The sequence below is a fragment of the Candida pseudojiufengensis genome (genome assembly GCF_024610245.1).
Source record: "Candida pseudojiufengensis strain CBS 10847 chromosome Unknown scaffold19, whole genome shotgun sequence".
In the NCBI taxonomy this organism is placed as follows: domain Eukaryota; kingdom Fungi; phylum Ascomycota; class Pichiomycetes; order Serinales; family Debaryomycetaceae; genus Lodderomyces; species Lodderomyces pseudojiufengensis.
Window position 1 is genome coordinate 103,840 of NW_026261531.1, and position 14,773 is coordinate 118,612.

Below are 14,773 nucleotides of genomic sequence, written 5' to 3' on the forward strand. Positions count from 1 at the left end.
TGAGAATGCTAAAGCAATATTAATAGTATGTCTTAAATATTCTTCATCTTGATCATTAATCCTGAAAATTTAAGTTGTGGGATAACACCTTTTCGGATAGGAGAGAGTTCGAATAATATTTAGGATATATACTTAAGAGATTTGCTACAATATTTAAAATTTATGCTTAAAATGACATGTATTCATTACTATTTACGCACCACTTGATCCAAATTTATCAGCCCAATCTTCATACTGCTGCAACCCTTCTTTAGAAACACTTGGTCTAATATATTTTAAACTATTTTCAAAATCTTCTAAACTTATTGGTCTTATTTGATCTGTTGGAGTCAGTAATAATTTATCACCCAACGATCTTAAAGGACCCATTGCTGAATCTTTTGCTAATGCAGTCATATCACTACCACTAAATCCTTCAGTTAATTTAATTAAATTTTCATAATCTTCATTTGATAAAGTATGTTTTTGATATTTTAATAATTTTATAATTTGTGATTTTCTTGCTTCATCTTCAGGTAATGGAATATATTGTCTTCTTACAAATCTTCTTCTTGCTGCTTCATCAATTGACCATGGTAAATTTGTAGCTCCTAATATTAATACTCTTGAAACATCTTCATTTGATTCTCTACCTGCGGCAGCACTTGATAATTCAGACCATTGAATTAAAAATTCATTTTTAATACGTCTTGTACTTTCAACTTCTCCTTCAGTTCTTGAACTTAATAAAGAATCAATTTCATCCATAAAAACAATTGATGGAGCTAATTTTTTAGCTAATAAAAATAATGCTTTTACTAATTTTTCAGATTCTCCTAAATATTTTGAAGTTAATGATGATGAACTAATACTGAAAAAAGTAGATTGTGATTCTGTTGCAACTGCTCTTGCTAACATTGTTTTACCAGTTCCTGGAGGTCCAAATAAAAGCATTCCTCTTGTTGGTTCTCTTAATCCTTTAAATAAATCAGGTCTTAAAAATGGATAAACAACTGCTTCTTTTAATGAATTTTTTGCATTTTCTAATCCAACTATATCATCCCAATATACTTCATCACCATGAACAACAACATCATTTAAAATATTTTTTGCTGCTTGTGGATCTATCCCTCGAATAGATGCTATAAGTTTATCTTGTTGTTTAGGATCAGTTAATGAAGCTGTTATTGTTGGTTCAGTTAATGGTTCATCATTCCCATTTGTTGCATCATCATATCCACTCAACAAATCATCCATAGTTGGTGAATTCATATTTTCTTCTACTTCTTGTTTTTTAACAACATTTTTCTTTATATGACCATTACCATTAGTAGTAGTATTTGTGTTTAATGGTTTTGATTTCACTAAAACCTTTTTTGATGGATTTGTTGATTTTACATAATTATATGTAATATTTGATTTTGGTTTTGTTTTATTTGTTTGCAGTTGTTGCATTAATTTTTGTAAATTTAATGGTTTTGGTTTATTATAAATATATGGTTGTTTAGTTTTAGTTCTTACATCAGATGTACTTTTTGATATATGTTCAATTGATGGAACATTTAATCCATTTTTTGGTTTTGTTGTTCTTGGTGGACTTTCAGAAACAGGTTTAATAGTTAAATCATCCATTGATCTCGAAAGACTATTTGAATCAGGATTAATTGTTTCTTTTTCTCGTATCAAGTCTATATCTTCATCGATATCTATTAAATTTGCATTTGAAGAAGTTTCAGATAAACCGGAGGATGATCTTGAATCATATTTTTCCCAATTATTATTTGTAGATGTATTATTTGTTGTATAAGTATCTTGATCAAAATCTGCAAAATAACTAGTTACATCAACTTTTGGTGGAGTTGAAACTTCAAATTTTTTAATTGATGGTTTAACCCATGATTTAGATGCAGCTTGAGATGCTTGTTGTACTGAAGTTGGTTTTAAATTAGTAGTTGTTGGTGAAGCTTTTGGAGTTGATTGACCATTTGAATGAGGTCGTAATGATTTCATCATTGATCTTTGATTAGATATATGAGAATTTGAAGAATTCTGTGGCAGACTTATTCTTAATGAGGGAATAGTTTTCTCTCTTACTGCTCTTGGTGGTGGCGAAGGTGGTGCTTGATTATATCCCTCTTTTTCCCTTTTCAATCTTCGATTTTTTTCATCTAATCTTAATTGAACTCTTATTAAATGTTTTACATTTTCATCTCTTATTCCCTTTAATTCATTAAGTAAAGTTTTTTCTTCAGAATCTAATTTTGTTGTACATTTTTCAAAAAGATCCAATTTATATAATAAAGTTGTATGTAGACTTTTCCAACCTTTTAATGCATCATCAACATTATTATCTTCTTCTAAAGTTAGATTTTTAATAGTTTCATTACAACAATCATTATAAGTTTGTTGAAGTTCTTCTACTGTGATTTGTGGTGGTCTTTTTCTAAACATATAAGTATTTAATATTTGTTGAATTATTAAAAGAAATTGCTATTATAAAAATGAATTGAAATTACGATTTACTTGAAATATTTTGAATATTTGTGATTTACCTTCAAATTATTGTTAGACTGAATTGATTAGAATTAAAAAGTAGTACAATTTAATAAATATGAAGTAGCGATTGGGTATCCTGATGTCAATATAAAAATAAAAAAGTTGGTGAACTTTATAAATATGGTTAAGAAATATTCAATTATTTTTTCCATGTTTTATTTTATCAATCTTTAATTTAATCTTTATCTAAAGGAATTCATTTAAATAAATTTCAATACTACAAAAATGAAGAGTGTAATACAATTGACTACAAAGATCCAGTTCATGTTCTTCCGAGATCTCAACTGACAGTGAAGGCGAATATTTGAATCAATCGTTAGATCTATATTGAGGATCTATAAATTTAGGGATATCATGGCAATTGAAGGGTCTTACGGACCAATACTTTTGTATAAAGTTAAGAGTACCTTGCAAACTAATTTTCAATTGACATGAAACACTGCCAACTATGTCAATAATGTTCTCTTATCACTGACTTAGCCTTATGTCATTCAGTATTATATGAAAAGTCAACGCATGGAAAAACTCCACAGCCGCATGATCTACGAAAACGGAAGTTTAATTACATATTATATTATTTTCTTAAAAATAATAACCATCTTACATCATTTCCTGAGCTTACCAACCTAATCATAGTCAATTTAATTCATATTTTATTGCTCAAACTCGAAATGAATTGCACTGACCATAACCTGAATAATAAAAGAAATCAATGTCTAAAACATGTTAACAATTTATTCCAAGGCTTTTGCAAAAAACTCCAATGATTCTGCACCAGATTGTTCTCGTGGATTCAACAGTGATTCCTTCAACTCTTCAGATTATGTAAAAACAACTCATATAACAAAACAGAACAAAATGAAAAGAAACTTAAATCCAAAACTCAGTAATTCAAAAAAAATGTAGTGATATAACGGGATACGTTAAAGTTTCAAACCTTTAAAAACATATTCTTTTTAACCACTTCAATGATCTGTCCGAACAATTTATCAACAATAATTCAACAATATTAAATACAAACAAACGTTCAAACTAGATTTCTTAACGAATTAAATATCTTTCCCTAACTTAATAGGCGAAAAAAAAAAACAAATTCATAATCAAAATCTATCACTTTTCGAGAATATAACTCACAAGAGTTAATATTCCCTGTTTGATTTAATATCATAACTGTAAAAATTGCCAAATTTCAAAATTCGGAGGTCAACTTTCTGAAGAAGAAAAAGAAGAAAAAGGTGGAAATTTAAAAAGTTTTTTTCAATTTTACATTTTGTAATGATGATTGATTAAGGTAGTGGCTACCATATGCTGGGTGATTTTATATCACCAGGTAAAAATCAGATAAACTTGAATCTACTGTATGATTTTATTCAACATTTCTTCATTTGAGGATTTCAACTAGCTGGTTATATTATCTATTTGGGAGTGAAAATTATTTGTGTTGTTTGTAGAGATTATTTGTGTCTAATCTAGAAATATTTTTAATGTGCTTGAGAATTGTATGGTGAATGTATTGTTTGGGTAAGTTTGACAAAAAATGTTTTGTATTAGATCTTGATCACTAATAATTTTATAATGTTCAAATTCGGGTGTTTGAGTCACCAACGAATTCGATCAAGAATAAAATTTTTGTTCCAACAGTCTAACTAATAAGAATTGATAGAAAATTTAACTTATCGATAGATAAGGTAATTGATAAATTGAAGCTTCTATCAATTCTTAAAGACCAATATCCTGTTTGAACTTTTGTACACCTTGGTATAAGATATCGAAAACGATAAGCTCACCGTATTAAAACATCTATTGATAAATCAATACATGGAAGCATTAGTTTGCACCAAAGTTAGCTGGTCTTTTGTAGAAAAATATTGCTTCCATCTATTTGTTTATTTGTAAATGTCCTAATCATTATCGTTTCCAATACCACCGAAAGTAAAATCTGATCCTGTCCATTATGTCATCAAAATTTGCCAGGTGGTCAATACTTCAAACACATTATGACTCGTTGCTGGGATAAATTTAAGACTGGTGAACGATAGCAAAGCAAATATTAACTTTGACATCATAATTCACAATTTTAAATAATATTTTGAGTGGAGTATATTAATGTGGAAAAACCATTGATCAGCTGGCAGCTTTTGATTGTAATTTTAGACTTTATTCTTAATTAAGTTAAAAAAAATGCCCTAAATTTATCACTAAATATTCACTCCCTTCGAATATGACTTTTTGTCTAATCCATAATTGTAGAAATTTATTCCATTGTTTCAAATAATTTCTAGTATGTAACTCCTTTTACTAGCCCCTGTCAAGAAAACTTTTTCTACCTTGTAAATTGACTGAATTAGAAAATTAGGTGGCAAACTTTTGTTTTGTCTTTGAAGCCTGGCAAACTGTCGATATTTCTCTGAAATAATCATGTGTGCAATCTTATTTTATTATCTGCTTCGTTCATTCTTCAAATTACTTGACCTATTCTTCTGTATGCTTCGACCAACGTGTTGAACCATGGTATAGAATGATTTTTGTCTAGTAGAATACATTTAACAAATTTTGAAATTTTTATTTTTCATATTGACAACACGTCAAATAAAAAAATTAAGAATGGAAAATATTTAGAATATACAATTTACATTTCCATTCTTATTTTCACTTCTTTACAATCTTCAACTTAACAACTAACTCATTCATTCATTCAATCTCGCATTCAAATTCACACTCAATCTCACTCTCAATACCTCACTTAAACTCAAAAACATACACACCCTCACACTAAATAACACATCCAACTAACTAACTCAAATAATTAATTCAAAATGGATATTAAAGATATACTAATATTTATAGGAACATATTTAATAGCAATATTACAATTTACATTATCAAATACAATAACCTTAATAATAAAATCACATCAAAATTATCCAGATTTGACAAATTTTATTTTCTTTTTGGTGGGGTTGTATTTATTTTATAAATTTTTAATAAAATCTATAAAAACATGGTATAATTTTTTAAAAACAACTATAAAGTTGTTGATTGTTGTGTTTTTCATTTTTTTAGTATTTATTATTTATTTACGTGGTTGGGATCAATTCAAGAATAATGATATACCATTTATTAAAAATTTAAGTTCATTAATATATAATTTTGGAAAAAAATTTAGTTCAACTACCACCAACAACGAATCAAAAGATGATAATTTTTCAATTTTTAAAAATTTAGGAAATTTAGGATCTTTTATAAATCAACTTACTCAGAAAAATGTAAAACATGAAACATTTGATGAATCATTAGATGATTCTCAAGCTTATTTAAATTATATAAGAAATAAATTTGGTGATGATTCTGATTCAAGTTCTTCTTATGGCACCAAAAACACTAAAGAAAATTTAAATTATGAAAAATTAGTTGATGAAGGTTTAAATTATTTAAAAGATAATGTTAATATAAATGATGTTGCTAATAATTTACAAGATATTTTAAATAGATTTCAATAGAATAGTATTAAATAGATTTGACAATTTAATGTATATATATATTTGTTTTTATGATTATGGATGAAGTAGTGAATTCAAGTAGGTTTTAAAATCATCGAAGTGGTATTTCCTGACTAACTAGTTTTACATTTACATCTTCATTTACGCAAAGTATCAATTGTTCCAAGAACTCTCTCTCTCTCTCGACCCCTTCGATCAGTCTAGTTCTTCAATTTAATTTGTCATGAAAAGTGAGTAATGAAATAGTCCAATGCTAGTGGTTGAACTGTTTGAAGAAAAATGTGGTTTATTCTTATCTTATCGTAATTACGTAGACAAACGAAAAATTGTACGCAAGCGAAATTTCAATTTTAAATTCCGTTTCTGATTACTAACCAAAGGATCTAGTTCTAAATATCATCAATACAACTCATTCTAATCCAATTGATAAAAAATACCGATACAGAAAAACCTTAATTCATCCAAAATTCAATAACAAGAAACAAAGAAGATTATGAAAGTTGCAATAGGACAATTATGTTCATCATCAAATATTTCAAAAAATTTAAAAACAGTTTTAAAAATTATTGAAAATGTAATAGCAACTAAAGATGTTAAAATTTTATTTTTACCAGAAGCAACAGATTATATATCATCTTCAGCTTCACATTCAATTGAATTATCAAAAAATGTAGAAAATTTATTTTTAAATCCTTTGTTATCATATATAAAAAATTTAAATAAAAATCAAAGTGTTAAATTACCTTATATATCAATTGGAATTCATTTACCATCAACAACCACCACCAAAACAGAAAAAGTAAGAAATTTAAATTTATTAATTGACCCCAATGGAGAAATAATATCAAAATATCAAAAATTACATTTATTTGATGTTGATATACCACAAGGTCCAATATTAAAAGAATCAAATTCAGTAGAAAAAGGTAATGAAATCGTGGATCCAATATCTATTGAAAATACTCCTGCAATTCTTGGATTAGCTATATGTTATGATATAAGATTTCCAGAACTTGCTCTAAAGTTACGAAAAAAGGGAGCTAACATAATTATTTTCCCAAGTGCTTTCACTGTTAAAACTGGTGAAGCACATTGGGAAATATTAAGTAAATCAAGAGCTATAGATACTCAAAGTTTTATAATAAATGCAGCACAATGTGGGAAACATAATGTTGGATCAACTAATGAAGGTTCAAATAATGGTTCAACAAGAATAAGTTATGGAGATTCTTTAATTATTGATCCATGGGGTAAAATTTTAAATCGTTGTAAAAAATTTAATGAATTAACTAATGAACAGAAGGAAAATTCTGATGAATATTATGAAATTGTAACTGCTGATTTAGATTTTAATGAATTAGACAAAATTAGAATTAATATGCCGTTGATTGATCATAGAAGAAATGATATATTTGGTGAATTATAGAAAAGTTTATAGACTACATTAGAAAGTAATGTTACATAAGATTGATTGAGATATACTTCCTTTTTTTAAAAAATATAGTCTCACATCTGTATTTTAAAACATGATTAATTAGTTCCAGTTACGTTTGGAAAACCGACATCTTCTTAAACTTCTTAATGTAGGATTTTCAAGCGTTACTAGAACTAATAAATCATGTATTAAAATAAATTCCATTAATACTCCGCAATTTATTTAAAAAGTTTTATTCTGAAACGTTTTGTTTTTGTATTTCAAATGGTAAATTGGTTGTAAAAAGATAAGAAGATACTAAACTTTTTGAAAATGAGGAGTTAAAATATATTTTGATTGATCCCTTTAACTTGAGGTAAGTAAGACTTCTTCTCTTAATTAATCTGATCTAAAATGATTGTAGAAAGTGTAGAAAAGTTTCAGATTTTGAAGTAGATTTGATTTGTGGATGTGAAACAAATCGAAAGGATTTACTTGTGAATCAACAGTTGATGAAAATAATTCTATTCATTGAGGATATTATTTGTCATGTTTGATTGTAAGACATTGATTCTGGACATTTCATACATAAAACAAATAAAATAAATATTGCCATAATGGATGAACGGAAAAAATTAAACTTTAATATAAAATATTATATTGAATGTAAATCCATTAAACCGAAGTAGCAAAAATAAAATAACTTTAATGTCACAATCTCCTTGAAATTTTCAAAAAGGTACAACGGAGTAATATGATGTAATTTTCAACAAGATGTAAAATAAGAAGGATAAATGGAGAATTGAATTGATTGAATCAAGTGTAAAAAATGTTATGATATTTAAAATATACTATAAACAATAATAGTAATCACCACCAATAGTAAGTAGTAAAAGTTGAATTAAAAGTTATACAAAAAAAATTGTAATTGAAACGTAACATCATCATCATTTAAAGGATATTCCTAAGTAAAGAAATTTTCCTTCTTCTTTAAGCATTGGAAACATAAGCTGCGTAATTGTTCTTTTAACTAGCTCTAATCTAAGCTCTATTAACTGGACCAGCAGTAAAAATATCTTCAGAAGAATTAATAGTTGGTTCAAATATTTCATTATCTTCTGAAGAACTATTGGAGGTGGTTGTATTTGAATTATTTGAAGTATTAAAAACATCATCATTTGAAACTAATGAAGTAGAATCATTTAAATTATTATAATTTATACATCTTATTTTTGATGAATAAAATTGTTTTGATAAAATTATATGATTATTTGATGTAAGTGGTGATGATGATGATTTTGTTGATATATTTGATATTGATATGTGGTTATGATTTATTAAATTTTTTGTTGATGATGATTTGTTTAAAGTTTGCTTTATTGGTATCCAATGTCTTGAAGCAGTTTTTAAATTTGATATATTAAGTATTCTTTGAGTAACCATCTTTTATATTGTGTGTTTGTTTAATTGGAATATATATGAGATTCTAATAGTTTGAAAGTATAAGTAATTGTTGTAAATAAGTTTGTTGTTGTTGATGAAAATTGAATCAAAATAAATTGGGAATTTAATGATTAATTTATATTTTTAAAATTTCATATTGAAAAGAGAGATCTACATAATAGATATAAAATTATCCCCAGATTTTTCTATTAGTCACTTTTTTCTACTACTTAATCATCATGCTAATCATCTTGCTTTTGTGTAACAAATCAAAATAAGGACAAACGGCCGGTATAATGGAAAAATAAATTTTAACATATGAAAAAATTAAAGCTCGGTTTTAACATACATACAAAATACATACTAACAAATTTATACAATACAATAACCTGAACAATAAGCGTACCAATTAACCTTAAATTTATCTCCTTATTTTAATAGTTAATTGGTATTCCAATTGTTTTTTCTATCTCATGGTTTGTACATTGGAAATCCACAGATACAAAGAGATAGGGAGAAAAGGAGATAAAGGAGGCAAAGGTTATAGAAATAGTATGAATGAACCTGACATTTATAATCAAGGGATAAAACGTGGTTTCGTTAAACCCATATATTACATATTTTCCCTTATCTCTCTCACTGCATAAAAAATTTTATTGTAATTCGTTTGTAAGGCTGATTTTGATTTCTGATCTTTGAAAATCTCCGAACAGCAAAAATTAAAAAAATATTTTTTTCCATTATGACGTTTTCCTTTATCAATAGAATTCTACATATTAATTTTTTTTCACCCTAAATTTCAATTATCCTCGTCTTAAATTTTTTAATAAAACGGAGATTTAATTCCATAAGTACGTAGTAGTAAGAAACAATCCATATTATTGCGGTACAACTTAATTTAAGATATTATCCTTTGATTTAGAACGTATAACCAGAGCCATACTTACTTTTTTATTGTTTAATTTCTTTGTCTATTCTATTCTATTATCATTGGACTGAAAAATTAATTTTGAAAATTTCATACAAACTTCCGTACGATAATTACAATAAAAAAATATTTAGTCTGATGATTTAATTCAATATTCCGACCTAATCAAAATATTTTTTCTCTAATTTGCTTTTTCACCGTTTGACCTAAAATTTTTTAATTATTTAGAACAAAGATCCTATTGTTTTATGCTCTTTATTATGAACATTGTATCTTTATCTTCCTTAAGTCCAATTTTTCTAGTTTTTCTAAAACTCATTTTCTGAATTTTTCATAGTTGATTTCGGTATTTAATTTCCATCATCTATTTTCTTTTGTTCATGAAATTAGTTTTTCATTGTATTATTGTAAATGGTATATGAAATATCCAAGGATAAGAACTTAACAAACCTCTGATAATTAATCAATTTTTACTTTCTTATTTCTTTCATTCACTTAGTTCTTATTCTTTCAACTTTGGTAACTCCTCTTCAGTTTTTTTAATTTGACGACTCGAAGGAATTGTTTTTTTAATTTGAGTTGAAAGAGAACATGAAATATCTTTTGGAATGAATTTTGCTGCAAAAAACTTCAAAATTTTGAAAAAGTATGCCTCTCGTAGACCAACTTCACATGTTTGAAAATTTGTAATAAATCTCTGACAAGATGGCTCCTATTGTTGTTCAAACTATAAATTACATGTATTATCTAAATTTAAATAAGAATATGGAATGCTAGGTTATAATGGTTCTAATAACCTATATTGTTTTCACTCATATTGTTTTTCAATATTGTTATAAAGTTTTAAATTCATTTCTCTAAATATTACTTTAAAGCAATATCCACCTTTTTTTTAAAAAACAGTCATCAATTGGTTTCATTTAGTCACAACATCAATATTCATCATTCAAATCTCAATTCAATCACTTTTGTGTCTTCACTTTGAGTTAGAGTCATATGTTTCAATTGAAAGTGTTGCAAAAATGATTTTTAACTGTAACTACCCCAGGTAGTGTAATTACACTCAAAAATATATATTTAATTTTTGTTCAATCTTTTCAAATCTTAAGAGACATTGACTCGAATAATACAATAACTATATACTAATACCAAACAATCATACTATCAATCAACCTTTTTTAAACTCACTTACCAACATTTACTTTCCTTAAATACCAATACAAAAACAATAGAACCATTACATATTACACTGTGTAATTGAGAGATACAAAAAAATAAAAACTACCTCGGCAAATAATTTTCAATCATTCATTTATTAATAGATCAAAATAATTCTTCTAATCATACCGTGAAAAAATAATGGGTACTGGATGGGAATTAACTTCAAAATTAAAAGATCAAATATTCAAATATGCATCATATAATCAAACACCTGTATCATTAAGACAAATGGTACAATTTGGACCATCACCATCACCTGGATCAATATTTTTAGCATCAAAATTTATAGTTGAAGAATTACCAATAAGATTAGCTAAAAAAGTAAAAGATTTAGAATTTGCTCCTTTAGGTTTAAATGAAAGTCCTTCTACTATAAAAGTTAAAAATTGGTATGCTCAATCTTTTCAAGAATTAACTGAATTAAAAAAGCCAATAATTGATGAAAATTTAAAAAAATTACTATATAATAGTAATGGTAATAACAATAATAACAACGATTCTAATGAAAATTCAACTACAATACAGAATCTAGAAGATCAACCACATATAAAAGAAGAAATACATAAAATATCAGATCTGTTAGATGATAATCCTGCAATAAATAATATTTTTTCAGATGATGGAATAGTTGTTCGACATCATCATCATCATCACCACCAAAACCCAAATCAGAACCATTCAATAGGTAGAACAAGATTCTCAAAAACAAATGCAAATGATAATACAACAATACGAACAGAATCTCCAACTTATGGAATGACATATTTTCAACCATGTCCATTAAATATAATATGGCCTAAAGAAGTTTATGAATATAATAAATTAGTATGTGAAGCATTAGAAAAAATTAAAAAAAGACATGATGCAACTGTAGCAACAATGGCTCAAGGAGTTCAAGAATGGAAAATTAAAAATAAAACAGTATTAGTAAATTCTCAAATTCAAACTTTTTTAGATAGATTTTATATGTCAAGAATTGGTATTAGAATGTTAATTGGTCAACATATTGCCCTTAATATGACAACAAATTCTCCAACAAAACAAAGAATTTCTACAATAATAAATGGTTCACAATTACCAAAAACTCCTCGATCAAATTATGTTGGAGTTATATGTACTGATTGTAATGTTGGAGAAATAGCAGAAGATGCAATAGAAACAGCAAAATATATATGTGAAGAATATTATGGATTATTTGAAGCTCCAAAAATTCAATTAATTGCACCAAATCAAGATATAAATTTTATGTATGTACCAGGACATTTAATTCATATGTTATTTGAAACTTTAAAAAATTCATTAAGAGCAACTATAGAATTTAATACTCCCAAATTAAAAGAAAAATATTTAAAAGATCATCCCGAAGCAAAATATGAAGAAATTGATTTAAATGATTTAGAATTTCCTCCCATTAAAGTTATAATATCAGAAGGTACAGAAGATATAGCTATAAAAATTTCAGATGAAGGTGGTGGTATACCAAGAAGTTCATTACCATTAATTTGGACTTATTTATATACAACAGTAAATGAAACTCCTATTTTAGAACCAGAATATAATCAATCAAGTTTTAAAGCTCCAATGGCAGGATTTGGTTATGGTTTACCAATAAGTAGATTATATGCTCAATATTTTGGAGGAGATTTAAAATTAATTTCAATGGAAAGTTATGGTACTGATGTTTATTTACATTTAAATAGATTAAGTAGTTCAAATGAACCACTACCTTGACTATTTAAATTAAAAGGTTGTAAATTAAGTTATTTTGTCATTGTTTTTATGGGATATACTGGTATTATTGGTTATATTGTTTGGTATAGTTTATAAAAAGAATAGAGGTATAAAGTGAAAGAATAAAAATTTTGAATTAGATAGTTTACTTTAAGTTTGTAGTTGTATCTACAAAGATAATTTATAATAAAAAATTTTAAATGCCGAGGGGGAAACCTTTTGGTGCTTTGTCGTGTCACAAATATTGAATTACGTAGAAAATTGTAGATGCGACACTGTTACACCCTCTTTCCATCAGGTCTTACCAAATTAAGCAAAGAGAAAAAAAAGAAATCATATCGATCGATTAATTAATCATCTCTTTCATCATCAAATTTCGCCCTTGAGTTTAATTATTAGATTGAGAGAAAGATAAATCAACAAGGGTTTTCATATCATCACAAGTTAAGTCTTACACAAGTTAGAAATCAGACTCAAAAATAGACTTCATTTGAGACTTTAAAGCTTTTTAGAAGGGAAAGAAAAATTCTTAATTCTCCCCACCTTATTTAATTAAACAACAATAACAACCTAAGAATATACACATACATCACAACAAGTAACCCAACAAATCAATCAAAATAACAAATACAAATATGTCTACTTCACAACCTAGAACGAAACCTTGGGAAGTATCACAAGGTACATCAGCAGCTTCAACACAATCTCAATCTCAACCCACAACAACCACCACCACAAACACATCAACTAATCCAAGTATACCTGATAGACCTACTTCATTAACATCTGATTTTAATAATATGGCTGAAACTTCACCTTATGGAAATAATACAACAACAAATAATGCATATGGTACATCATCAACTTATGGTAATAGATATGGTTCATCTGGTTATGGATCATCAATGTATGGTAGTGGATATGGAAGTGGGATGTATGGAGGATATGGAAGTGGATATGGTTCATCAATGTATGGAGGATATGGATCATCAATGTATGGTAATTCAATGTATGGATCAGGAATGTATGGAAATTCAATGTATGGATCAGGAATGTATGGTAATCAAAATGGAATGATGCAAAATGGATTCGGGGAGGGAACACAAGCTACATTTCATTTAATTGAAAGTATAATTGGAGCAGTTGGAGGATTTGCACAAATGTTAGAAGCTACATATATGGCTACACATTCAAGTTTTTTTACAATGATTAATTTAGCAGAACAATTTGGAAATTTAAAAAATGCATTGGGTAGTCTTTTAGGAATATTTGCATTAATTAAATTTTTAAAAAAGATATTTTGGAAAATTACTGGACAATCTTTTAATAATGGATTAAATTTAAATGAATTTAATAAATTTGAAAAAAATCAAAAAAAATTAGAAGATAAATTTAAAAAATCATCAAACTCACCAAGTGGTGGTTCAAAAAAACCAAGAATTTCATTTAAACCATTAATTTTATTTTTAGCTGCATCTATTGGATTTCCTTATTTATTAAGTAAAGCAATTCAATATTTAAATGAACAAAATAAAAGAAAACAAATGGAATTACAACAACAACAACAACAATTCCAAAATCCAAATGGTTTGGTATCACCTTTTGATCCAACAAATTTACAATTTGCAAAAGCTATATATGAATTTAATCCAGAAAATCCATCAATTGAATTGGAATTAAAACCAAATGAATTAGTTGCAATATTATCTAAATTAGATCCCTTGGGTAATGAATCAAAATGGTGGAAAGTAAGATCAAGATCAGGTAAAATGGGTTATGTACCATCAAATTATTTATCTGTTATTGAAAGAAAATCTCAGCAGAAACCTGCATTAACATCATCACAATCACAACCATCACTACTGCCTGCTGTAAAACAAGTTGAAAGTGCTCCTATAATACCACAAACTAATGAATTACTGGATATAAAACCAGATCAATTATTACAAGAATTTAAAAATATGACTTAATAATATATAATTTTAAATTATTATTTACTAT

At 26.7% G+C, this 14,773-nt stretch overlaps 6 protein-coding genes across 6 annotated transcripts; 4 read left to right on the forward strand and 2 right to left on the reverse strand. All coding sequences in view use genetic code 12, as the record gives it.

Moving 5' to 3' along the window:
- Positions 1-192: 192 nt before the first annotated feature.
- On the reverse strand, positions 193-2,430 carry YTA6 (putative AAA family ATPase; the record flags this gene model as incomplete). Its single annotated transcript, XM_051758668.1, has 1 exon — positions 193-2,430. One exon carries the CDS (start codon positions 2,428-2,430, stop codon positions 193-195), a length of 2,238 nt encoding a protein of 745 aa, XP_051613454.1.
- Positions 2,431-5,351: 2,921 nt separating this feature from the next.
- Positions 5,352-6,035, forward strand: KGF55_003832 (uncharacterized protein; the record flags this gene model as incomplete). The annotated part of the gene is made up of 1 exon (XM_051758669.1): positions 5,352-6,035. The coding sequence occupies one exon, from the start codon at positions 5,352-5,354 to the stop codon at positions 6,033-6,035; it is 684 nt and encodes a 227-aa protein (XP_051613455.1).
- A 493-nt stretch (positions 6,036-6,528) lies between these two features.
- NIT2 (putative hydrolase) lies at positions 6,529-7,461 on the forward strand (the record flags this gene model as incomplete). The annotated part of the gene is made up of 1 exon (XM_051758670.1): positions 6,529-7,461. One exon carries the CDS (start codon positions 6,529-6,531, stop codon positions 7,459-7,461), a length of 933 nt encoding a protein of 310 aa, XP_051613456.1.
- A 1,029-nt stretch (positions 7,462-8,490) lies between these two features.
- KGF55_003834 (uncharacterized protein) lies at positions 8,491-8,892 on the reverse strand (the record flags this gene model as incomplete). The annotated part of the gene is made up of 1 exon (XM_051758671.1): positions 8,491-8,892. One exon carries the CDS (start codon positions 8,890-8,892, stop codon positions 8,491-8,493), a length of 402 nt encoding a protein of 133 aa, XP_051613457.1.
- A 2,287-nt stretch (positions 8,893-11,179) lies between these two features.
- On the forward strand, positions 11,180-12,772 carry PDK2 (protein kinase; the record flags this gene model as incomplete). The annotated part of the gene is made up of 1 exon (XM_051758672.1): positions 11,180-12,772. The coding sequence occupies one exon, from the start codon at positions 11,180-11,182 to the stop codon at positions 12,770-12,772; it is 1,593 nt and encodes a 530-aa protein (XP_051613458.1).
- Positions 12,773-13,407: 635 nt separating this feature from the next.
- Positions 13,408-14,742, forward strand: PEX13 (peroxin; the record flags this gene model as incomplete). Its single annotated transcript, XM_051758673.1, has 1 exon — positions 13,408-14,742. One exon carries the CDS (start codon positions 13,408-13,410, stop codon positions 14,740-14,742), a length of 1,335 nt encoding a protein of 444 aa, XP_051613459.1.
- Positions 14,743-14,773: the final 31 nt, after the last annotated feature.